At 45.4% G+C, this 26503-nt stretch overlaps 1 protein-coding gene across 1 annotated transcript in view; it reads right to left on the bottom strand.

The window, feature by feature from the left end:
- LOC134431536 (ubiquitin-associated protein 1-like) overlaps positions 1 to 23959 on the bottom strand; it is a 34802-nt gene extending 10843 nt beyond the window's left edge. Inside the window, exons 1-3 of the mRNA XM_063179532.1 lie at positions 23941 to 23959; positions 20180 to 20304; positions 2160 to 3086 (exon numbers count right to left, since the gene is read on the bottom strand). Of these exons, the coding sequence (XP_063035602.1) occupies positions 2160 to 3086; positions 20180 to 20304; positions 23941 to 23959 (1071 nt within the window). The remainder of the gene's footprint in view (positions 1 to 2159; positions 3087 to 20179; positions 20305 to 23940) is intronic.
- Between the last annotated feature and the right edge of the window lie 2544 nt (positions 23960 to 26503).

Below are 26503 nucleotides of genomic sequence, written 5' to 3'. Positions count from 1 at the left end.
TCTCCTTATTGGCAGAGCATGAGACAAGGAAAAAAGAAGTCCTTGACTAAGGATAAACATGACTTAGCAAAAAACTGAAACACTGCTGTGTTATCAACACCATTCTCATTCTGAATCCAAAACACAGCACTGTAACAGCTACTGAGAAGAAATTTACTCCAGCTGAAACCAGGACAAACAGAAACCAAATGAACCAATGGAGGAGAGAAGCCTTAAAAGCAGCAGTGTCCTAATCTGCATAATAAGGGGATGATATCTGTGTATTATATCAAAGAATGGGAAGGAGTGGGGTGGTTAATGAGCTTGTATTGGATAGTGTAGGACCTGCACATTATGTAAACACCGTGGAATTGTCTTAGGATAGAAATGGAAGATATGGCTGGGAGTGTGTATTCTATTGCCTTCTGTTAGAGGTGGGGCAGTTATCTTCTGTTAATTGGGCCGCCTGTTAAAACCAGGTGGGGCAGTTTTCTTTATCTCTTCCACAACCAATCCTCTCTCTGGGGAAATATCATCTGTTAATGGGCCATTGAGTCTCACTGCATGACTGATAAAATTACATCATCCCATTGTATGATGCTCTGTTCAGGGGGAGGAGCCAAGCATTCCTACCTGGATATAATCTGAGATTTGGAACACCACAGGAAGCCATTTCCTACTGGATTCCCAGAGGAAGACCAGGCCCATCTACACCACCACTGGATCTCCAGAGGAAAACTACACCCTTCTATAAGATCACTGCTTCAACAGAACCACATCTGTCACTCCAAGAGGACTGCAGCCACCACTTAATTGGACTGCTACCAACACCCTGACCAACAGGGTGTCAGGTCATATTCTGACTGTCAGTATAGTTTCGTATTACCTAATTTTCATTCTATTTTATTTTATTTTAATTTTCTTTCCTAATGAAGAACTGTTATTCCTACGCCCATATCTTTGCCTGAGAGCTCCTTAATTTCAAAATTATAATAATTCGGATGGAGGGGATTTACATTCTCTATTTTAAGGAAGTCTCCTGCCTTCCTTAACAGACACCTGTGTTTTCACACCAAAACAGGAATAAAGGGTGGAATGTACTGGTTTTGACTGAGGTAGAGTTAATTTTCTTCACAGGAGCTAGTATGGACTAGTATGTTTTGGATTTGTGCAGAAAACAATGTTGATAGCATAGAAATGTTTTTGTTATTGCTGAATAGCATTTGCACAGCATCAAGGCCTTTTTTGCTTGTCTGCTTCTGATTGTCTCTCCATTCCTGCTGGCAGGGGAATGATGCGAGTGGCTGCCTGGAGCTTTGTTCTAGCTGGGGTCTAACCTCAAAACTTAATCAAATTTCTGCTCTTATTCCTAGACAATAACTGGTGTGAAGTTGTGTCCCCAAAATAATTTTGGAACTTGCTACCAGTTTGAAGAAATGAAACATAAAATTCCTGTCTCAGAGCTGTACAGCAACCAACTGTAACATAAGTGATCCAAGATTTTCCTCCAGACTGTTTTTAGTATTCAGAAAGCAATCCTTGCCCCCTCCTTTACAAGGAAGACGGTAAATTAAAAAAATTATCTCACAAAGAAAATAAATAAATTAAATATTTAAAAAAAAGACAATTCTTTCACTCCAGGTTAACTGCAAGCACTTTTTCTCCCAAGTGACAAAGCACATGAGTTTTTTAATTTGTGATTGCATCTATTCCTTGAAAAGCTGGCATTTCCATTATTTCTAGCTAATATATAAGCAAACTGAAGAACAAATCTAGAAGAGATTTAATTCAAAACCTAAGAGCAGTTCAGAATCTTATATATCTCAGTTGGATAAGACAAAACACAAGATTGTACAAAGATCTCATATGCTTATCTCAGTGGTGTGCAACTATGAACAAGTACCAAAAAGCTGAAAGCAAAATCACCAAAACTGGTCTAAAAATATCAGATTTAGGGGAACGTGTGAAGTAATAATCTGAGGTTCAGAACTGCCAGCATGAAGAGCTGTTTAATTGATCAATTTGCAACATAAATGAATAAGAACTACTGCACATGATCTACACATCTCTCCCATTAAATGAACGTAAAACCACAGGACATTTTAGAAGCAACATCTGTCTCTGCACCTTCAAAACTCCACATCTCCCCAGCAACCCCAACTCTAATCCACTGTGTTTACCATAATCGCTGTGCTTTGAGATGATTCTTCTGTACAAACTGTTGATGCAGCCAGGGAAGGCAGTCTGGATGAAGAGGATAATGTTGATGTCTCCATGCCACTGTCCTCATTTAGAGCAGAAAGACCCACCATATGGTGTCCATTCAGTTCACTGGTTTTACTCTGAGCACAGGTCTGCAAAGAGCTGAGAAAAGTGTCGTTGTGGAGACAGGTAGTGCTGTGGAAAGTGCTCATAAGCTTTGATGATTTTTGATCACTCTCATCAGAGTCAAGTTTAGGAAAGGACAGGGATTTGATGTTGCTCACTGAAGTGATAGGGGACAGTGACACCTTGGAAGACAAAGACATCTTTTCACAGTTTCCCAACTGTGGTAAAGTGATAAAGCCATTTGGTTTGTGAAGGGGTTTGAAGTCCAATGTAGCCCTTTCTATGGATGTCAGAACTTTCTCATCTTGCAACACAGACTCAGACTCTACTTTGGAAAATGTATTATCAAATACCTGGGCAATAATAGGCCTAGTAGTACCAACATGAATTTCCAGGATATTTTTTAGTTCTTCCTTATCATTGATAGTTTTTAATTCCAGTTTATCAAAAGGGTCTTCTTCACATTCAAAATCAGCTGGGTTGAAGTCTGCTTTTGGATGAGGTGGACTGAGAACCTTTTGCTTCACAGCACTGCTGTTTGCTGGTGTGGGAGTAAGAATATTATTGTGCTGCAGGCTAGCAAGGATGGGGTTAATAGGAATAGGTGTGACTTCAGGGCAAGGTCCCTCTGAGAACCCCATTTTGGTGATGTCCTCTGAAGCTGCTTTTGATTTTGCTAGTGCTTCTTCTGCCTTGTGTGCAGCTTCTCTCTGGGTAGCTTCAATTCTTTTGATATCTTCAGCCCATTCAATTGTTTTCTTTTCCAGTGAGAAGTCATACTGGCCAGGGGTGGAAGGGAAAGGAGAAAAAAGATAAATTATATCATGATCATAGCCACTACTTCTAACAGCAACATAAGTAAGAGAATAAGAGCTACATGAATTACCATGGACAAACAAATTTTTCCCAGCACCTCTTGTTTCCCAGAATATCTTGTCTGTAGGTTTAGAGACTGACAAAACCAAAAGACCTCAGAAATAGTTCATTTTGTCTCTAGCACTAAAATCTGTCTATAGTCTAGATTAAAGTATCATATTTTGCCTCCTTCTTACACTTAGTTTTACTGTAGAGCTACTGATCATCTGTTGGAAGTTAAAAGTTTGGGGGGATTTTTTCCTTTCTCTCAGGGAATTTTCTCTCATCTGTTGCCTAAGAGAAAATAATGACTGGTACTTAAGAGAGACAAAATAAGTGGCCATAGTGGGGGGAAGGGATGCAGCTAGCTGCAGCCTCTTAGATGAGGGGCTTTCTTTGGGAAGGGGAGAGATACCAGGAGGTTTTGGCTGAGGGGTGAGGGGCTAGGCTCAGCTCTTCTCTCTCTCCTGCTCTTAGGATTAGATGGAAATGGTCAAGTTGCTCCTACCGCAGGAAGAATTCGCTGCCACCATGTCCTGGAGTGACGTTATGATGCTTGTATCCCCAATCGTGTGTTCTGTTTATGCTGGATATTATATTCTGTGCCTTCAAGACTGGCTCCGAGAGTGAAGGCAGGGAGAAGAAGAAGCACAGAGTTTTGTTATCAGTCTGCTCTCACTCCTCCACTGTGGTGTCTGGGCATGGATGGGGCAGAACACGGCACTCTGTTGGTGTTTAGTTAGTTTAACTAGCTGAGGCACAGAAGTTCCCTGGACTGTTTTTCTTTCCCTTTTTTTGGAACTGTTCAAACCTGCTCCGGACTGAGACCCAGGGAAACACTGAGAGCTTGCACTTTGTAGCCTACCAGGGCCTACTCTGGTCAGCAGCCTTTCCCAGTGCCGGAGTGACTGATAAGAGAGTGACCACCCACCGGAGAGATTTTCTGAATTTGTCATCTCTTCAGAGCAGCGAATGAGTTTTGTCATCTGCTACTGTTCATTTTGTTGTGCTAGAGAGTGCTTTGCCTGTTAAATAAACAGGTTTTTTTCAACTTCTCTCTGAGGAAATCCTTCCCGAACCAGTTGGGGGGAGGGGTCATGTGGGTTTGCTTTCTTGGGGGGGCCCCTTTTGGAGGTTTCCTCCCACATTTGCCTCAAACTAGGAAAAATTTTTGGCGCCTAACACGTGGCTCAAGAGAGTGGAAAAAAACCTTTTCTAATTGTATTTTGGTTGCAATTACTCTCTGTTGGTATAGAGCAGTTAGTAGCCATGTTGTTTGAATTCATAATGTCTCTTGGGGTGAAGGCTTGCATGTGTTCCTGGTCCCTAGGTTTTTTTGAGTTCTTAATATGTCTATGGTCCCTAGGTTTATTTTCTTATCCAGAAATAGCTCCGGTATTGTCCCCAATACATAGTTTCTGCAGTAGAGGAGCACTGATTTGAATAGTTAATGGGCTGGGCTTGGAGGTAATGACTTGTAGGAAGTTTATAAAGGTGCTAGGGTCTGTTCCAGGTATGAATGGTTCATAGCTATGGTTATGCACCCATTTGGTTAGAGGAGGAGCAGGGGATGAGGCTTTTCAGCCTTTGCTTTCCTTCTTCTCCTCTGAATCTGTTACCTCCCTATTGGAGAATGTTCAGTTTCCCCTAACTGTTAAAGACTCCATCTTTGTGGTATTTAATCTGGTAAGCTTCTTCTATACAGTCTGCAGCTTCTCTAGAATGAGGGCTGAGATTCTAGACAGGCTGATGAAACCCCTGACCCAGGTGTGGAAAATCCTGGGTGGTGTGGGAAATGGGAGGATATGGGCAAAATCCTGAAGGAATTTTCTGACCTTATAGTCTGGGACTTTCCACGTGAACAAATTCAGAACCCAGCTGAGGTGGGGAAATACCTGAAAGAGAAGTGCCATGATGACCCTAAGGAGAAAAAGATCATTGCAATAAGCTGGGCCCTGGCCTATGCTTATTGCACAATTCTAGATACTGTAGGGCAGCAGACAGAGGAAGGGGGGCAGGGAGATAAATCAGCAGCTATCCCAGTCACTCAAGGTGCAGCCAACACCCCAGTTACGAAGTCAGTAGCTAAACCAGACAATAAGCCTAAACCAATGGCTGTTGCTACTAGCACGAGAAGCAGAAAGTGCACAGACAAGACCGATTGACCAGTGGATGATGATGATGATGCAGGAGAAGGATCCTTAACAATCCTGACATAAAATCAGGAGTCAAAGCAACTGGCAAAAGATCAGAAGCTAATACTGATTCCTTTTCCCTGAAGGACCTTCGGGGCCTAAGGAAGGATTACACTCGACGACCTGATGAATACATAATTAGTTGGTTAGTCCGTCTTTGGGATGTTGCAGGCGAGGCTACAATTCTGGATGTCACTGAAGCGAGGCATTTGGGATCCCTGTCCCATGATCCCATCATTGACCAAGGAATGATGAGGAGGGCTAATCCTCACAGCCTCTGGGCACAGGTCTTGGAAAGTGTAACACAAAGATACCTGTGTGCAGACGATCTCTATATGAAGCAAACCCAGTGGAAGACTATTGTATTTGCTGGGATTGCCCCGACGAAGGCAGGAATGATGCATCTGACTCCATGTTCTCAGAAGGCTAATTTATTATTTTACAATACTATGTTATATTAAAGAATACTATACTATACTAAAGAATACAGAAAGGATACTTACTAAATGCTAAAAAGATAATAATGAAAACTCGTTACTCTTTCCAGAGTCTTGACACAGCTTGTCTCCGATTGACCGAAGAGTCAAAACAACTCACACCAGAATCCAATGAAACAATCACCTGTGGGTAAACAAACTGCAAACACATTCCACATGAGCAAAACAGAGGAGAAGCAAATGAGATAGGAATTGTTTTCCTTTTCTCTGAGGCTTCTCAGCTTCCCAGGTGAAAAATCCTGGGCGAAGGAATTTTTTCAGAGAATGTGAATGCCACAGAAGGCTATCGAGCAAGGGATCCAACACCTGGGAGAAATGGAGTGGCAGAGATTATCTTCTCAGGTGACATAACAACTAGGAATCCAGACTTGGTACCACGTACATCTGTGATGTGGCGAAAACTTGTATGACTTGGTCCACATGAATATGCTTCTGCTTTAGAAATAATGAAGCGGCATGACAGGGATGAGACTGTGCTTGATGTGGCGAAGAAGCTCCAAGCATATGCAGATGATGTACATGGCCCAACACATGCCAGAATCGCAGCGGTGGAAATATGTCTGCAGAAATTAGAAGACAGGATAGAGGTGAATCATAAGTAGCTCAGAGATGAGATTAAAGAAGACCTTCTCCAAATCTCAGCAGTACAGATCAGAGGTTCTGGTATGCAATGCAGACGTTTCCCAGATGGAGAGAGAAGGTACACCCCACGAGCTGAGCTGTGGTTCTTCCTGTGTGATTGTGGAGAAAATATGAAGAGATGGGATGGGATGGAAAATCTACTGCTCCTCTGGCCCAACAGGTGCATGAATTGAAGGAAGGCAAAACTCAGAGAGGAAGTTCAGCAAAAGGAAAGCAGCTCCAGTTGCCCATAGCTGAACTGCCAGGTATGATGATGACATGTCCAATCCCCTTGAAGGAGCCTCCAAGACATATGCCCAAGAAAAGAGGGATAACCAGGCTTAGAGGGGCCCTGCCTCTGGCCAGGTAGAGGCTAGGGAAAACCGTGTTTTCTGGACTGTGTGGATTCATTGGTATGGCACATCAGAACCACAAAAATAAAAAGCCTTGGTCAATACTGGTGCGCAATGCACATTAATCCCATCAAGACGTGGGGACAGAATCTGTCTCTATCACTGGCATGATAGGAGGATCACAGGATTTTACTTTGGTGGAAGCTGATGTGAGCCTGACTGGAAATGAGTGGAAGAAACATCCTATTGTGACTGGCCTGTAACAGTCATATTTTCTGAAAAATCCCTTCACCCAGGATTTTTTCCTGGGAAACTGAGAAACCTCCGAGAAAAAGGAAAACAAATTCTTATCTCATTTGCTTCTCCTGTGTTTTGCTCACACGTGGAATGTGTTTGGAGATTGTTTATCGAACAGGTAATTATTTCATTGGTTTCATGTGAATTGTTTTGACTTATTGACCAATCAGGGTCAAGCTGTGTCGAGGCTCTAGAGTCATGAGTTTTCATTATCATCCTTTTAGCCTTCTGTAAGTATCCTTTCTGTATTGTTTAGTACAGTTTGGTTAAGTAATTTTTAAAATAATATAGTATCATAAAACAATAAATTAGCCTTCTAAGAACATGGAGTCAGATTTATCATTCCCTCCTTCATCTGGGCACCCCGCAAATGGTGACCCCAGACGTTGGCTGTAGCCTGGAGCTGAAGAACCAAGACCCTGATATCAGGCAGAGTTCACAGCCGAGGCTAAACACGCAGAAGATCTGCTGAATTTTCCCATATAGCATGTCAGGAGACCTTCACAGAATTCCTATGCTGACCAGCTTGCTGAAACTGGACACTGTCGCAAGGTACTGTTAACTCTTCCCCTCCTGACAATACTGTCCTACACAAAATGTGGGGGCACAGTTGGGAAGAGGTGCCTTCAGAAACAGAAATTCAATTTTCTCAGTCAGAGGAGAACATTATTTGGATGTGGAGATTTTGGGCTTTGCAGGACAGAATTCATATGGTGAAGAGACATATCTATGAGTTTTTCAGATGGGCAAAATTTAATGGGTTTTTCACAGATAGGAGGTCCTCACTGAACCTGAGAGCCTGGCAGACACTGGATCTCTATTTTGGGGGGAAATATGAGCGGAGTGAGGGCATGTGTCGAATTTTTCCAGCGAATGCAGCTCTTTTCTCTGTTCTGAGGAAGAGAACCCCCTTGGGGGGCACCTCGTCTTATGCGGGGAGCTACCAGCCCCCTCGCCAGAGCCAATAGGAGAAGAATCCATCCAAGGACAGGAACTGCTGGTTCCAGCTTCCCCGCACGGTGGGGGGGGTGCCGTTTTGCCGGCGTCTCAGAAGATATTTTCTGCCTCTCTGGAGCATGGGCAAAAGGAGCTGTTTCCCCTCCCTGCTCCCTTCCCCCGTGGGGCGTGTGAGCCATCTTTGCTGGTCTCGCCCCGCCCGCGGAGGGAGGCGGCCGCCGGCCTCCAGCTAGCAGCACCGTCTCTTGCTGTTTCGCCCGGGTTGCCAGGCAACGCAATCGCCATCAGCGGTGAGCAACGGCAGCCTGTCATCAAGATGGGGCGTGCCTCCGTCGCTGTGTGTGGTCCCGAAAACGCTCCGGCAGGTATGAGAGAGCTGCCCGTGGCCCCGCCACCTCCCACGTCGACCCGAGCGCCGCTCCCAACCATCTCTGGAACTGCCCCTCGTGGATTCCAGTGTGTTGCTAAGCAACAGTTCAGCGGCGATGCAGACCGCGCCTGCCCTGCCGCCTCCGCCGCTCCCACTGCATCCGGAAATGCTCCTCGCAAATTCCAGTGTGTTGCTAAGCAATGATTTAGTGGTGCCGCAGAGTGCGCCTGCCCTGTCCCCCTCGCATCCAGGGGAAGCCACGGCAGCTGCTCCGCGATCCGATTTGGTGCCGGCGCCCAGCCTGACAACCCCTCCCGCAGCGATAGAGATCGCGCCAGTGCTGCCCCGCCCGGAACCAAGAGAGAGCGCGGCAGCGCTTCCTCGCGCGCCCCTGCCGCACCCAGCCGCGGTTCCGCCGCCTTCAGGGACTCTGTCCTTCGCATCAGCGTCTGTGTCGGAGCCTGCCACTGGCCTGTCCCTCAGTGGAGGCAGCACAGCTCGACAGCTGTATGCAGGCGCCTCCCAGCTGAACACTTTGAAACTCACTTTTTCTGGGACACAATTTTTTGCAGGCCGATTTTCGTGTGGTTGGGGGCTTCTCATTGGGGCTCGGAACGCCTGATTCCCCCTGCGCGTGTCAGCAGTGTGGGGGAGGTGGCTCCCAGAGGTGCTGCCTCTGGCCTCAAACCTGGAGGGGGTGGAGATGGTTCCGGGAAGCAGAAAGCGGGAACACTGTTGTTTGTACCGCGAAGGCGAGAGGCGCAGTAGACAACAGGCGTTGCTCGCTTGTTCTGGGGAAAGAAGACCCCCAGATCTGGGATGGAGATCCCCGGGAAAGCTTCTCCTTCCCAGCTGCCAGCATGCGCCAGTGGTTCTAGGGGGAGAGGGAGGAGGCGTTCAGTCACTCCTGTTGCCAAGGCACTGTCAGCGTGGTGGGGGCAGGCTGTGAGAACAAAAACCCTGCCCTGCGGGCCGGGTCTGGGCCATTTGGCCCACTCACTGCCAGGTTTGGGGACTTTGATCCCCAGGCCCAGGCCACCGTTCTGTGAGCCAGGTCTGGGGTCCTTGGTCCACCCACCCGGACCAGGGCCAGGGACGCCATCCTGCCCAGTGGCGCAGGGTCCAAAACACCCTCTGCTGCTGCTGTTCTTTCTGAAAAAAAAAAAAAAAAGGGAAAAAAGAAAAAAAAAAAAAAGGTGGAAAGAGCTACAAGATCAAAGTGCTGGAAAGCCACGAGTCAGCCTCAGCCCAGGTGGTTCAATTAAAGGTTTCAATATTGTTTGATAAATATCAATGGATTTTTGATAATTGCTGGTGACATTCCTTGGCAGTTCTTTGTTTCAGGATTCTGCAAAGCTGTTTCAGGACCAAGAAGGACCTTCAGAGATGTCAAAGATCAACATCTCCAGTCAATGGACCTTTTCCTGAAACTCAGCTGTTTGGACTTGAAACAATGAAGATTTTTTGCATTTTTTTTTGCATTTTCTTATATTGTAACCCTTGTTTTAGTGTTATGATAGAAGTAGATGTTCTACAGGAAAAGAATCTGCTTGATCATTATATGGAAGCACTTGACTGACGTTTTGATTGGCAAGATAAACCTCTCGACATGTGTCTGTTCTCTGTTCTGCATGGGCCCAGCAGAAGAATTACAAATGCAGTCTCTTTTTATTTTCTTTATACTAAAAAGGGTGACATGTCACAGTCATATTTTCTGAAAAATCCCTTCACGCAGGATTTTCTCCTGGGAAGCTGAGAAGCCTCAGAGAAAAAGGAAAACAATTTCTTATCTCATTTGCTTCTCCTGTGTTGTGCTCACATGTGGAATGTGTTTGGAGATTGTTTATCGAACAGGTGATTATTTCACTGGTTTCATGTGAATTGTTTTGACTTACTGACCAATCAGGGTCAAGCTGTGTCAAGGCTCTAGAAAGAGTCACAAGTTTTCATTATCATCTTTTTAGCCTTCTGTAAGTATCCTTTCTGTATTCTTTAGTATAGTTTTCTTTAAAATAATACAGTATCATAAAAAATTAAATTAGCCTTTGTGACGGTGTTCACAGGGGTTTTCAGGTGAGGGACGAGACGAGAATGTTGACTCCATGTTCAGAAGGCTTGATTTATTATTTTATGATATACATTACATTAAAACTATACTAAAAAGAATAGAAGGAAAAGTTTCTTCTCAGAAGGCTAGCCAAGCTAAGAATAGAATAGAAAGAATGATAACAAAGGCAGCTGCCTCAGACTCTCTGTCCAAGCCAGCTCTGCTGTGATTGGCCATTAATTACAAACAAGCACAGGAGACCAATCACAGATGCACCTGTTGCATTTCACAGCAGCAGATAACCATTGTTTACATTTTGTTCCTGAAGCCTCTCAGCTTCTCAGGAAGAAAAAATCTTAAGGAAAGATTTTTAATGAAAAGGTGTCTGCTGTTGTGTTGTGCTGTAATGTCCCATTTTAGACTTCCAGGTCACTTCCCCAGGTGTGCCTATACCTCTCTCCCTTCCCCCTTGCCCCCATGCTGAGTGAGTCCTGTCAATCAGGCTTAACATTCCAGCAAGGCGTCGTGTGGTTGGTCAAGTTCAAAGGATGCCCCTATGCCCAGAGGTCATTGGCCTATCTGGGTGTCATCTTCCCCTGAGACCCTGCCCCTCTCACCTGGTTGGTGGCTCACCTGTACCTCCCCTCCCCCTGTCCCTGAGCTTAAAAGGTGAATGAGACCATGCGGTCGAGTTTCTGTTGGAGCAGTTGCTCACGTTCAGACCTCTGTAACCATGGAATAAACCTCTGGACATTAAACCCTCCAGCAGAATCATCTCCTTTTTCTCTTCACCATCGCCTGAAGCCATTCCTCCTGAGGTAAACGGGGTTCCTAACAAGCCTGGACTTGTTCAGTGCCCAGCTGCAATCTCCAGCAAGCCAAGGTATCTCTGGGGTGATACACCGCAGTCGCTGCCTTTGGCCCAGCACCAAGGGTCAGACTGGCCCAGGCACAATCTAACTGGTAATATTGGGAGCCGTATTCCAATAGTCTGCGACAAGCCTTCCAATAACATGGAGTCAGATCCATCATTCCTTCCTGACACGAGGGACCCCGCAAAAACAATACTAGCCCAGAGACCCCATGCATTTTGGGCACAGATTACCTCCGAAGTGGGTATTTCAAAGACCCAAAAGGACTCAGGTGGGCATTTGGGATAGCAGCTGTAGTGACAGAGGGCATCCAGCAATTGAACACCTTGCCTGGACTGTCCGAGAATCCATTTACAGTAGGACTTCTGAAGAGGGAAGAGCAACAGGTACCAATTGCCACTTCCACAGTGCATCACTGACAGTATAGAACTCGAGATGCTGTGATTCCCATCCATAAGATGATCCAAGAGGTGGAGAACCAAGGGGTGGTCAGCAAAATCCATTCACCCTTCAACAGCCCCATTTGGCCTGTGCGTAAATCTGAAGGAGAATGGAGATTGACTGTGGACTACCGTGCATTGAATGAAGTGACTCCACCATTGAGCGCTGCTGTGCCAGACATATTAGAGCTCCAGTATGAGCTTGAGTCCAAGGCAGCAAAGTGGTATGCCACTATAGACATTGCCAATGCATTTTTCTCCATTCCTCTGGCAGCAGAATGCAGGCCTCAGTTTCCTTTCATGTGGAGGGGAGTGCAGTATACCTGGAACCAACTGCCCCAGGGGTGGAAGCACAGCCCTACCATCTGCCATGGACCGATCCAGACTGCACTAGAAAAGGGTGAAGCTCTAGAACATCTACAGTATATTGATAACATCATTGTGTGGGGGAACACAGGAGCAGAAGTGTTTAAGAAAGGAGAGAAAATCATCCAAATCCTCCTGAGAGCTGGTTTTGCCATCAAAAAGAGCAAAGTTAAGGGACCAGCTTGTGAGATCTAGTTCCTGGGAGTAAAGTGGCAAGATGGACAGCGTCAGATTCCTACAGATGTCATCAACAAGATCATAGCAATGTCTCCACCAACCAATAAGAAGAAAACACAAGCTTTCCTAGGCGCCATAGGTTTTTGGAGAATGCATATTCCTGAGTACAGTCAGATCGTGAGCCCTCTTTACCTGGTCACCCTTAAGAAGAATAATTTCCATTGGGGCTCTGAGCAGCAAAAAGCTTTTGCCCAGATCAAGCAGGAGATTGCTCATGCAGTAGCCCTTGGCCCAGTCAGGACAGGACCAGAGGTGAAGAGCATGCTCTGCTCTGCAGCCAGGAACCATGGTTTGTCCTGGAGCCTTTAGCAGAAGGTGCCTGGGGAGACTCGAGGCCGATCACTAGGATTTTGGAGTCAAACCTATAGAGGGTCTGAAGCCAACTACACCCCAACGGAGAAGGAAATCTTGGCTGCCTATGAAGGAGTCAGAGCCACCTGAGAGGTGACTGGTACAGAAGCGCAACTCCTTCTGGCACCCTGACTACTGGTGCTGGGATGGATGTTCAAAGGAAAGGTTCCCTCTACCCACCATGCCACCAGTGCTACATGGAGCAAGTGGATTGATTTTATCACACAGTGCGCCCGTATAGGTAAAGTGAATCACCCTGGGATTTTGGAAGTAATTACAAATTGGCTCAAAGGTGCAAATTTTGGTGTCATGGATGAAGAAAAAGAACAAGTGACATGGGCTGAAGAAGCTCCAGCATACAACCAACTGCCATCAGAGGAAACACGCTATGCTCTTTTCACTTATGGTTCCTCTCGCATATTAGGGATGAATCGGAAGTAGAAAGCAGCTATATGGAGCCCCACACGATAGGTCACAGAGGACACTGAAGGAGTAGGTGGATCAAGCCAACTTGCAGAATTCAAAGCCGTTCAACTGGCCCTGGACATTGCAGAAAGAGAGAAGCGGCCAAAGCTGTACCTCTACACTGATTCATGGATGGTAGCCAACACTCTGTGGGGATGGCTGGAGAGGTGAAAAGAGGCTAATTTGCAGTGTAGAGGAAAACCAATTTGGGCTGCTGAAGAGTGGAAAGACATTGCTACCAGGGTAGGGAGGCTACCTGTGAAAGTCCACCACGTAGATGCCCATGTCCCCAAGAGTAGAGCTAATGAGGAGCACCAAAATAATGAGCAGGTAGACCAGGCTGCAAAGATACAGGTGTCAAAGATAGACTGGTAACACAAGGATGAGTTATTCCTAGCTCGATGGGGCCCATGATGCCTCAGGCCATCATGGTAGGGATGCCACCTATAAGTGGGTATGAGACTGAGGGGTGAATTTAACCATGGACAGTATTTCTCAGGTTATCCATGACTGTGAAATGTGTGCTGCCAGAATTTTCCAGTACACGCTAACCCAGCACCCCATGTCCACCTGACCGCCATGGCTCCTGCTAAGGCTGTGGAGTTTTCTATTATATTTTGTTTGCCACCCTGAGGTGTGCCTTCCTTTGCTGTTCTAGCCGCTGCTCAGAGGTTCCTGCTACAGCTCCTTTCTCTATCTGGAGGGGCACCAGGCCTGTGGTGAGTTTGTAAAGGAAACCCCTTTTCTATCTCTCCCACTTGTGCGTCTGCCATTGCCCACATGGAGAGAGGCAGCTGAGCTCATGCCACAGCGACCCCTGGAGCTGGGGGGAAATCATCGCACCTGTCCTGCCCTGCTCAGCTGGGAGCCACCAGCATCCCTGCTGGCTGTGAGCATAAATGCACTGAAGGGGAAGTGCCTGCAGCCAAGATAAAGCTGTTAGTGGGGTTATGTTTTTGTTTCTTATTGCTGCTGTTGTGGTCGTTTTTTGGTCCTTATTATACAGATATGTATGCAATCCAGGAAGTTTTTAGAGTGTATGGAGGATAACTTATTGTCACAGCTGGTGAGTGAGCCCACCAGGGGAGGGACTATGCTAGACCTGTTGTTTGCAAATAGAGATGGGCTGATGGGAGATATGGTGGTTGGAGGCTGCTTGGGGCACAGTGATCATATAGTTATAGAGTTGTCGATACTTGATGAAATCAGGATGAACGTTAATAAGACTTTTACATTAGAGTTATGGAGGGCAGACTTTGGCCACTTTAGGAGACTTATTCAGAGGGTTCCTTGGGAAGTAATCCTTAAAAACAAAGGAGTCCAGAAAAGGTGGGTGTGCTTCAAAACAGAGATGTTGAGGGCACAGGAACAGACTGTCCCTATGTGCCGAAAGATGAGTCGATGGGGCCAACATCCAGCCTGGATGGGCAAGGAGGTTTCGAAGGAACTTAAGAATAAAAAGTGGATGTATCATCTTTGGAAGGAGGGTCAGGTCTCTCAGGAAGTATTTAAGGGGGCTGTTAGAGCATGTAGAAAAAAATCAGGGAGGCCAAAGCTCAGTTCAAACTTAATTTGGCAAATTGGTAAAGGATAATAAAAAATGTTTTTACAAATATATTAATGGTAAAAAGAAGGGTAAGACCAACCTTTGTTCTCTACTGGATGAGGGAGGGAACTTGGTAACTTCAGATGCGGAGAAGGCAGAAGTGCTTAACGCCTTCTTTGCCTCAGTCTTTAGTGGGAAGACAGCTTGTCCCCAGGACAACTGTCCTCTTGGGTTGGTTGATGGTGCCAGGGAACAGAATGGTTCCCCCATTATCCAGGAGGAGGCAGTTAGAGAACTGCTGAGCTGCTTGGATGTTCATAAATCTATGGGACCAGATGGGATCCATCCCAGGGTGATGAAGGAGTTGGCAGATGAGCTTGCAAAGCTGCTCTCCATCATTTACCAACAGTCCTGGCTCACTGGTGAGGTTCCAGATGACTGGAAGCTGGCCAATGTGACACCCATTCACAAAAAGGGTGGGAAGGAGGATCCTGGTAATTATAGGCCAGTTAGCCTGACCTCAGTACCCAGTAAGGTAATGGAACAGTTTATATTGAGTATCATCATGCAGCACTTACAGGATGGCCAGGGTATCAGACCCGGCCAGCATGGGTTTAGGAGGGGTAGGTCATGTTTGACCAACCTGGTCTCCTTTTATGACCAGGTGACCCACCCGGTGGATGCAGAAAAGGCTGTGGCTGTTATCTGTTTGGACTTCAGCAAGGCCTTTGACATGGTCTCCCACAGCATACTCCTGGAGAAGCTGGCAGCCCGAAGCTTGGACAGGAGCACTGTTTGCTGGGTTAAGAACTGTCTGGATGGCTGGGCCCAGAGAGTGATGGTGAACAGTGCTGCATCCAGCTGGTGGCCAGTCACCAGTGGTGGCCGTCAGGGGTCTGTGCTGGGGCCAGTTCTGTTCAATATTTTTATTGATGACATAGATGAGGGCATTGAGTCTTTCATTAGTAAATTTGCAGACGACACTAAGCTGGGAGCATGTGTCAATCTGTTGGAAGGTAGGAGGGCTCTCCAGAGAGATCTGGAATGGTTGGATGGATGGATGGATGGATGGATGGATGGATGGATGGATGGATGGATGGAATCCAATAAGATGACGTTTAATAAGTCCAAGTGGCGAGTCCTGCATTTTGGCCACAATAACCCCCTGCAGTGTTATAGGCTGGGGACAGTGTGGCTGGACAGTGCCCAGGCAGAAAGGGACCTGGGGGTACTGGTCGACAGCCAACTGAACATGAGCCAGCATTGTGCCCTGGTGGCCTAGAAGGCCAACGGCATCCTGGCCTGTATCAGGAATAGTGTGGCCAGCAGGAGCAGGGAGGTCATCCTTCCCCTGTACTCGGCAGTGGTGAGGCCGCACCTTGAGTACTGTGTCCAGTTCTGGGCCCCTCAGTTTCGGAAGGATTTTGAGAGGCTTGAGCACAACCAGAGGAGGGCTATGAGGTTGGTGAGGGGCTTGGAACAGAAGCCCTATGAGGAACAACTGAGGGAGCTGAGGTTGTTTAGCCTGGAGAAAAGGAGACTCAGAGGCGACCTTATCACTCTCTACAGCTTCCTGAAAGATGGTTGTAGTCAGGTGGGGGTTGGTCTCTTTCTCCAGGCTGCAACTGACAGAATGAGAGGACACAGTCTCAAGCTGCACCAAGGGAAATTTAGGTTGGACATTAGGAATAAGTTTTTTACAGAAAGGATGATAAAGTACTGGAATGGTCTGCCCGGGGAGGTGGTGGAGTCACCATCCCTGGAAGTGTTTAAAAAAAGACTGTTTGTGGCATTTGGTGCCATGGTTTAGTTGCTTTGTCAGGGAATGGGTTCGACTCGATGATCTTGAAGGTCTCTTCCAACCTAGTGATTCTGTGTGTGATTCTGTGTATGATATATTAGTAAAAACTGTATTCTTTTTCCCATATCTTTGTCTGAAACTCCCTTAATTTCAAAGTTATAATAATTTGGAGCAGGGGGGGGAGGTCACTTTTTCCATTCCAAGGGAGGTTCCTGCCTTCCTTGGCAGTCACCTGTCCTTTAAACCAGGACATCATCCCAAGATCAGTTTATCAGTTTCACAGCTCTCCCACCCTCTCCCACCAAGACTACAGATGTAGCAAGCCTACTAGATAGCCATACCCAGATTTAGCATCACTGAACTACCTCCTGTCCACAAGTTCCACAAGTCATTCACGAGTACAGCAGAGTATTTTTTTTTCATCCAAAGACCTATACAGCATTACTCAGTTCTCCCTAATATATTTCTAAGGGACTTCATATTATAGTTTTATACTCACTAGTTTAAGAGGTATTGGTATAAGTTCAGTGCCAGTGGCTCACCAGCAAAGGGCATATACTGGCTACACCGATGATGACAACTAACTGCAGTAGCAAATTTTGATGCAGTTACTGGCATGACAAGATCTCACAAGCTTTTCCCATTTAACATCAGCTCCTTCAGGGCCAAGTTAGCACAGGAAGGCATTTATAAACTATTCACTATCAGTTTACTGGTTATAGTAGTGGCCTGGTTGAAAGGACAACATTCTGAACAGACTAAATTTACTTAAAGCTTTATCATCTTAGTAAGAATGAACAACCTCAAATGCTCTTTAAATAACCAAAAAATGTTCAGAAAACACAGCCTACAAGTTAAGTCCAAGATATAACCCATGACTCACAAGAAGTTATAGGATACCCTTGCCAGGATAATGGCACATAACTGGAGTGCTTTTGCCATGGGACTGCTTGGTCATATAAATTCCTGTCTCTAAAGAGCAACAAACAAGCAAGGCTTGCTAGGCTTCTACTAAGTTTTTCTGGGACTTGCTATGTCTTGCACCACATCTTATCCTATAGCAGGCTCCAGTGAGATCCTGGAGACCTGTTGTCTTCACTGCATAACAGTTTTCCATTTCCTTAGCTCTAAGACTCCAAGAGACGTGATACATAATTTATCAGCAAGGCAACTTTGAAAAACAAATCACTGGCAGAAGTACTGAGGACTACTCATTATACATTCTTTGATATCTGAGCAGAGCTATCAGGGTTTTGTGTGTATGTGTGTGTGTGTGTGTGTATGACTATATACATGGACCAAAACTGACCATTTTTTTAAATATTAAAAACGGGTGTATTTATATAAAAATATATAGTTCTGGGTAATTTTGCTTCCTTGCACTTTTATTTTTTTAACAGCTCTCACTACAGGTGTAAAAAAAGTCAAATTGCACTGCAATATGCGTATTCTACATAGTTGCATCCTATTACGCAGGATACTTCAGTCCAATTGGACATATTATACTTGAGCCTCAGCATGGCAGGAAAATAGAAACATAGCACAATGAAGCCGGCAATATGACACTAGTTGCCTTTGGCTCTTCCACACCACTTTAACTGGGTGGAAATATGTATATTAAGGTAATCAGATACTCATTTAATGGTTATAATGAAAAAGCCATGATGTAGGGTAATTGAGATAGTCTGTTCTTCAGTGGATGAGTTGCAGGGCAGAAAAAAAAAAGTAAAAGAAGAAAAAAAGCAGAACTATCTGTCCAACTGAAATGAAAACAAACATCAGTTTGGACTGCCAAGGAAAATCATGAATCCAAAATGAGAAAATATAGTTCAATTAGACTTCTTGTATCATAACCTGCATTTGGAGATTAGATTTTCAACATTTGCTTTAAAGCCATTGAATTTATGCTACTATGAGTTTATAGTAAGAAAGACCTGCTTCTCAAAGACCTGGAAGCCATCTGTGTACCATGCTGTAACCTGTTTACCCTAAAGCTGGAAAAGAATTCCCACTCAGAACTCCACAAAAAACAAGAACTGAAAATTTATTTCTTCATTCTACAATTGTGAGAACACATAAAATATGGTTATATAAACACTTGATACCCTCAAACAAGATTCTGTAAATATACCATAGCATGGGTGTATCAGTTCTTAGCCTTTGCCTCTTAAAAATGCTATTCAGATTTAGTCAGGGCAACATTTACACCTGTTAGAGGTTAGGCCTTTTTTTTTCCTTTTCTTTCTCTCAGGAAATTTTCTTCCCATTTGTTGCCCCAGAGATGATGAATGAATGGTATTTAAGAGACAAAAGGCCTAGCTGGACATCTTGGAATAACATTGAAATGGTCCTGGGGGAGGAGAGAGGAAGGGGTGCAGTTGTTGCAGTCTCTTAGCTGGGGAGTGACTGCTCTGACTGGGGGGTTTCTGTTGGGAAGATGAAACTTGGCTGGGGGTCAGAGGCTGGGCTCAGCCCCTGCTCTCTTGGCAATCAGAGGGGAGAGCATGTGGTGTGGGGAGTGGGCATCTCTCTTTCCCTAGATGGGGCTGCGTTGTGGTTTGCTGCCGGAGTCTGGGGGGGTTTTTTTGCTGTTTGTAATGGCTGCTGACATTGACTGCTGCCTGATCAGACCTGCCTGCCTCCCGCTGCTCCGGAGTTTTTGCTACACTTGAGCTCGACCTCCCCCCCACAGATCCACCCAGCCCTCACTGTTTCTGCCACCGCGACAGGGTTATTGCTACACTTTGATTTGCTGCCCCAGGTCTGCTTGCCTCTGCTATTCCAGCCCACTGCTCTGAGGCTAGTGCTCCAGTTCAGCTCACCACCCAGAGGGGTACTGAGACTGGCTGCTCCTTGTGAGTTTTGCAATGGGAGTCATCTCCCGTCTACCCCCTTGCCCAAGCTGCCATTGCCATGAGGATGCTGTGCTCGCGCCACAGCACCCCCTGCAGCCGCGGAGGGAATCATTGCACCTGTTCTGCCTCACCAGGACCCGGTAGTGTTCTCTGCTGGCTGCAAGAAAGTCACTGAAACCGTCACCTCGCCAGGGCCCATCAGCACTCCTGCTGGTTGTGGTCGTAACGACACAAAAGAGGAAATTGTTTGATGGATGAGGGAAGGCTGTTATTTGGTTTCTGTTTTTGTTTGTTGTTGCTGCTGTTGTTTGTTTATCTTGTTAAATATATTCTAGTAAAGAAATGTTATTCCTTTTTGCATATCCTTGCCTGAAAGTGACATAATTTCAAAGTTATAATAATTTGGAGGGAAGGGAGTCATATTTTCCATTCCGGGAAGGTTCCCACCTTCCTTGGCAAACACCTGTCTTTTAAACAAGGACTCCACAACAAAAATGCTGTACTTTTTTGAAGTAGATATGCTAAAATAAATGTTATTAGGTTCTTTTAAAAGTAGAAGCTTTTTGCACAACCTATCATATTTTAATTTTTCTATACATTCTAACAGATCTTCTGCAACTACTGCCTGGCATACAAAATGACACTACAGGACCGTCAAGACTAGCATTTGAACATGTCTAAACTGTGACTACTTTCAGTTTACAGCACCAGGGGGAAGAGAGCAGAAAGGCAGAACACATCACTTACCTGGGCTTCTCTGACAAGCTGAGAAGAATCAGGCAGGCTGAAACCAATGGGTAATCCAACCTTTGCTGGGGTTTTGAATTTGTTTCCTATCTTAAATGGGACATCATCAAGATAACTGAAAGGACCTAAGATCAAAAGTAGAAATTGTATAAAAAAACCTTACAAGCTTAATGCATTCAATTAAGACTCACATTTCTGTATTTGGGAGCTATTTATCTCTGATGCCCAAACTATACCAGGTGACTCAATAAAAAGGAAGTTGCTTGATCACACATTGAATCTGTTTGGACTTCGGTGCTTCACTTTTGGTTTTTTGGTGGTGTTTTGTTTTGTTTTTTTTTTAATGTTTTAGCTCATAACTACTAAAGAAAACCCCAAACACACAACAATCCAACAACTGAATAGATTTTGAAGTCAATACACCCAATGTTTTAGCTCTCCATGTGATAAGACTATCGCTACACAATTGGAAGTTGAAGCTCTCTCCTGAACATTGTATTCTGTTATTTCTCTAAAAAGATCCATCTTTTTTATCATATTCAAAACAGCTTTTAAAATAGCCCAGCTTTAGAGCAGCTAAGCTGAAGTTAAATCCAAATATTGGCATACAAGTGGGAAGCCACAATTATACACTAGTGGTCACAAGGGCAAAGTGGCCTAAAGTCTAGACACTCCACTTGAACCAAAACAGTGAAATAGCCCAAGATTATTTAGCATAGCAAGTTTGACTTCTGAAACAAGGCACTATAACTTAATTAGCTGTCTGATTTGTGATCACTCCAATGAGAAGCCTCAGACTTATTTCGTGGTCCTCCATCTGTTCTTTATATTTGTCACTCAGGTGGTATTTAAAAAGTATTTTAGGATTAAACTCTTTCTTCAGGCATCCTGCAAACTCATAAGGCAGAATTACTTAAAGCTCAACCATCTCCAAGCAGCCAGACTACAGGTTTGCTTTCCTTGAGCTGCCGTGAAGAAGTATTAGAAAACACACAAAATAAATTGCACTCACTTTCTTGGATCTCCAGTCTAAGTTTTTGGAATTACAAGTAAGGTTTCCAGTTGTGTATAACAATCTGAAGCATTCCTCTAACACTCATTTGTAACTTTGCTTTGAGTGATGCAGATCCAAAGAGACATGAGTGGCATCACTATGATGGTGTTCAGTGACTAACCTCTTGTTCAGTGAGCTGTGACTCACCATTTTTATCTGACTGTAGCAAGGCATCTCACTACCCACATGAGCTTATCTATTGTTTGTTAACCAGGCAGATAACTTGAACAGGACAAGCTGTCTTGTAGTGAGTTATTTTGGCACCATGGGGTTAACACTGGTCTGGCCTCTCCCAACTGCCGATAAGCATCTTACTTTTGAAGTGAGATTTGACAAGATAAGTTGAATTTCTGGCTGACAGACACTCACTTTACAACTGTAAAAGCCACACCAAACTTCAACAAAGCAGAAATGTTCTATACATTTTCCTGGAAATGGATGGAGTTTCTCCCATGAGTGGGGACACCTATTTCATGGTAACTTTCCAAGAGATCAAGTGAAGGAATCTGTTTACATTATTGTCATTTCAGTGGTAAGTTATGTTCAGCTCCTAATCAATACTATTTATTTTGCTAGCTTTAATATAGGTACTTTGATATAGTGCACTCTTTTATGTTATACTATAATCTACTAGTAGTTCTTTTAGTTTTATACTGTGCAGTAATTCTGATTAGGATCTTTCATCGGTTATCTTTTGTCTGTTCATTTGTCTTAATAAATAATTAATTTTTATACAAATATATCTGATTTGCCATCATTAGAACTAGCAGGAAAAAGTTGCAAAACCCAAACTGTTGACAGTCTGAGGCTAAGATGCCATGCTCAGGCTCCTCTGTCTGAGGAGTTTTGAAAGCAAAGGGGGGTCTTCTTGGCACGTTGTGACTCAGTGGCAGGGCTTCTTTAATAAACTTTGTCTGAAGCTTCCACTCCACTCATGACACTGACCCATTTTCATACTCAGATGGCAGTTAAGGTACTGTTTGTGTTCCTTCACAATTGACAAGGCAATCAAAGGCTCCAAAAGGATAAGAAGCTGTTAAAATGAGAAACATCTCATTAATTTGGAATTCATAGGATCATAGAATAATTCTCTGAGTTGGAAGGAACCCACAAGGATCATCGAAGTCCAACTTCTGGTTTGGCACAGGACAGCCTCAAGAATCCCACCATGTGCCTGAGAGTATTGTCCAAACGCTTCTTGAAGTCTGTCAGGACTGGTGCTGTGACCACTTCCCTAGGGACCCTGTTCCAATGCCCAACCACCATGTGAGGGAAGAACCTTTTTCTAATATCCAACCTAAACCTTCCCTGACACAACTTCAGGCCACTCCCTCAGGTCTTGTCACTGGGCACCAGAGAGAAGAGATCAGTGTCTGCCCTTCTTCTTCCCCTCACAAGGAAGTTGTAGACTGCAATGAGGTCTCCCCTCAGTCTCCTCCAGGCTGAACAGACCAAGTGACCTTGGCCACTCCTCAGTTTCCCCTCAAGGCCCTTCACCATCTTCACAGCTCTCCTCTGGATGCTCTCTGTAGAAGGACTTGCGGTCTGCCACAGAAGAGTTTATCTGTTCTGTCTATCTGCTGGTGCATAACTCAGGGCATTTTCCCCCTCACATGAATTGGTGAGATAACCTAGGCCAGACATCTGTCTGGTAGCCAGTTATCTCTGGAGTTATCCAGAGAGGTGAGATCCTGACCTAACAATAAACATCTCACCTTGAGAGCAAGATTGTCTTAGGTTACAATGTAAGATGTAATCAAAAGTATGTATTCTATCACATCTTCATAAGCTGTTAAAAACAGGTGGGGCAGTGTTCTTTATTTCTTCCATGACTTATCCCTGATAACATCCTCCAGGGTATTAGGGCATAAGATGGACTGTATGCCTTATAAGAGGAGGAAGGGGTTGGCTACAGAGCCTAGTCTCAGATATGAATGCAAACAGGTAGCTATTGCTCAATAGCTGGGTGCTAACAATTAAGACTCGAACACAGAGTCTTTTGGATAGCCTATAAAAAGGGCTATGTACACCAATAAAGTCTCTCTGCTGCATGAAAACCCCGATGTTTGTCATCTCTCCGTCCCCAAACACTGCGACAATTGGTGACCCCATGTGAGGAAAGGAACTAAGCCATGAGAAAAGGAACGAGACAAAACAGCAGAGAGCCACAGCAGAGAGCTGTGAGAAAATGCAACCAGAGCTAGCAACAGCCAGAACTGTGAGAACAGGACAGCTAAAGAGCTGTGTGAAACAAAAGACAGAAAAGCTGGTAAAGCTAGAAATCCAGATGGTGTAAGAGCCAAAGAAACAAAAAAGCTGAAAAATAGAAGGAAAATCCCACCAAAGAAACAGGAAGATTTATCTCTATAAAAGAACAAGAAGTCATTAAGATATGACCTTTTCCCTTACTTCAATGAGGAGTAAAATATGAACAATAAGCTCTGAAAGCCACTATGGACATTTTAAAACTCCTGATGTTTATCTCAAACTGGCTGGGGCACTTAGATGCCGAACGGGATGCAGAAACAGCAGGAGAGATGCTGCCCATACCACAGCTGAAAAAGCCATCTTTAGGCTCCACGCCCCTTACCACCAGTAATGCACTGTGGATACAGCCTGCAGAAAAACCTCAACATGGCAGACACCATGCGCTTTGAACGCAGATCACCCAAGATGGCGGTCAGCACATGGCGCGTGAGTCACTCACCCAAGATGGCCGTCGCCATGTGCCGCAGGACCTGACAGCCAAATCATCTCAAAATAGCAGAGCACAGACAGCATCCCATGGGAAAAGAGATAGCACGCTGAACACATGGAGGCAGCAGCCAGAATCGCCTCTGTCATGGCATCCAGGAATCCACCCCATGCACTCACCAGACCCCAGAAGCATCATCACAGCACCAGAAACCAGAAGAGAAGCCGGCAGCCCCACCACCGGAAAACCCTGTCTCCTGGCAACCATAGCACTGGCCGTGTGGATGCCTTCTGCACCATCAGTGGACAACCGTGAGTTTGCCGGGACTAGGGGAGGAGGGCCAGAGGGTGGCCCCTGGTCCCCCAATTCAGGAGGGCCCCTCCTAACACTGTTTTTCCCCCTTTGCCTGTCCTCTGTGAAAGCGGAGCAGCAGCGACAGAGGCGATGGGAAACTGCAAAGATGAGTGAGATGGCAGCAAAAGCGGCAAGAGACGGAACCTGCATAATCGCTGCGGCAAGAGCCCAGTACCAAGTGCATGGCTGCGACCACGTGGCGACGCTGCAGGACAATGGTGAGCGGTGAGCCACTTTCTCAGCAGGTCCAGAGGCACCAGCAGCCCCAGCACCAGCACTCACTCCCAGCAGTGACCCAAAAACCCCAGAGCCTAACACAACGCCCTGAACCAACCCTGACTGCACCGAAAGTCACCATCCACCCTGGGGGGAGGAGGGGTCTACCAAGTGCCCTTCTCCTACCCTGGGGACAGGGATCAGGGCATGGGAAAAGCCCATATGGGCTGAAAGCAGTGGTGAGAGCAGGGGGAGGGGACATGTGGGGGCACGGTGCTGCTAGGGTGGCCCGGATGCGTGCCGCTCCCACCACTCCTGCAACAGCCCAAGCTCCATCTCCTGCAGACTGTTATAGATACATATTATAATATTGGCTTTTCACAGATATTAAAATGGATTTTATATGTGTGGTGTTAAGTAACTTAGTTATAAAGATATAGTTTGTGTTTCTGCTGTTACTTAAGCTTAGACATGGTAGTGAAATAGCTATGCTTGTGTTAAAATGCCTGCTTGGATGGGATAAGATTCAATGAACACAGGATGAGGACACCTGCTACAGATATGCCAACTATCAGCACTCACCGTCTGAAGACAGTGTGGACCAAGGCCCAAACTGGAAGTGATAAGGAAGAACCAAAACCACAGCCAAGAAACACGCATGCTCTAAAAAGACAGACCCAAGGATGGGCCATGTAAAATAGTTCATGGAAAATGTAAATTAGTTTTTGCATATGCATAAGGGTCTATGAATATGCAACAGGATTATGTAATGGAAAAGGTATTTAAGGGGTATCCCCTAAGGTGACAACATGGTCTTGACTCAGTGCCAAGATGCACCCAGCCGTAATAACCTTTGCTCTATGGTCCTTGTCTCCTATTGTCCTTTATTAAACTTTTTAAATTTTCACAGGAGAGTGAACGTGTTTTTCATAGGACCCTCGTAAACTAACACTAAAACCTAGCTGGACAGGTAACTTGCTTGGATTTGCTTGCATTGAGAGCCATTCAGGAATGGGAGGAGGAGCTTCTTTTGTTCCTGAGTGACTGATTATAAGAGGCCTCTGGGGAGCACAGCAAACAGGAGTGGGCAAACAGGGGCGTGGCATGGCTCTGGGGTGTGGTCACAGCAGTTTGCACAGCAGTTTGTGCAGGTAGGGCAAGCAGGCAGGGTTGCAGGTTTTCTTGCTAATAAGGTGTGCTGTGTGTTGTTTGAGGTGTTTCTGTTGGCTGCTTAATTTTGGGCTTTCTGCTAGTAATGGTTTTAACACGGTCAAAAACTGTGGCTGGTACAAGTGTATGTGACCAAGTGGAGCCCTCCAAAACAGATCTGTCTGTACAGACCTATTCCTGCCTGGAGTGTTTGAGCTTATCGGTGGTTTCGGGGGGTGTTGTGGAGGAGGCCTGCCTATGGTGTGAACAGGTGAACGACCTCCTTTCGCTGGTAACCGAGCTTAGGGAGGAAGCTGAAAGATTAAGGAGTATCAGGGAAAGTGAAAGGGAAATAGACTGGTGGAGTTCAGCCCTTACATCTTTAAGGGAGGCCCACCAAGAGTAAGAGGACTCATATGCCTCTCACTCTCAGGAAATAGAAGGGCACCTGGTGGATGAAGGGGAGTGGAAATGGGTCCCTGCTCAGGGAGGTAATAATAAAAAAATTCCTCCTGACCCCCATCCCCATGCCAGGTGCCACTTCAGAAGAGGTATGAGGCCCTGGATCTAGAGAGCCAGTCAGATGATTTAGAAGAAAATTATCTGCCCAATGAGTCTCCCAATTATGACTCATATGTAAGATGGATCACTACCTCTAACATCAAGAAGATAAGAAGGGTAATCATAGTGGGTGATTCCCTTCTGAGGGGAACAGAGGGCCCCATATGTCGACCGGACCCATCCCACAGGGAGGCCTGCTGCCTCCCTGGGGCCCGGGTATGAAATATCACTCAGAGACTTCCTGGCCTGATTCAGCCCTCTGATTATTACCCACTGCTGATACTCCAGGCTGGCA

The sequence above is a fragment of the Melospiza melodia genome, chromosome W (genome assembly GCF_035770615.1).
Source record: "Melospiza melodia melodia isolate bMelMel2 chromosome W, bMelMel2.pri, whole genome shotgun sequence".
Taxonomy (NCBI): domain Eukaryota; kingdom Metazoa; phylum Chordata; class Aves; order Passeriformes; family Passerellidae; genus Melospiza; species Melospiza melodia.
The sequence above is the reverse complement of the archived record's forward strand: the minus strand, read 5'-3'. Positions and strand labels throughout refer to the sequence as shown.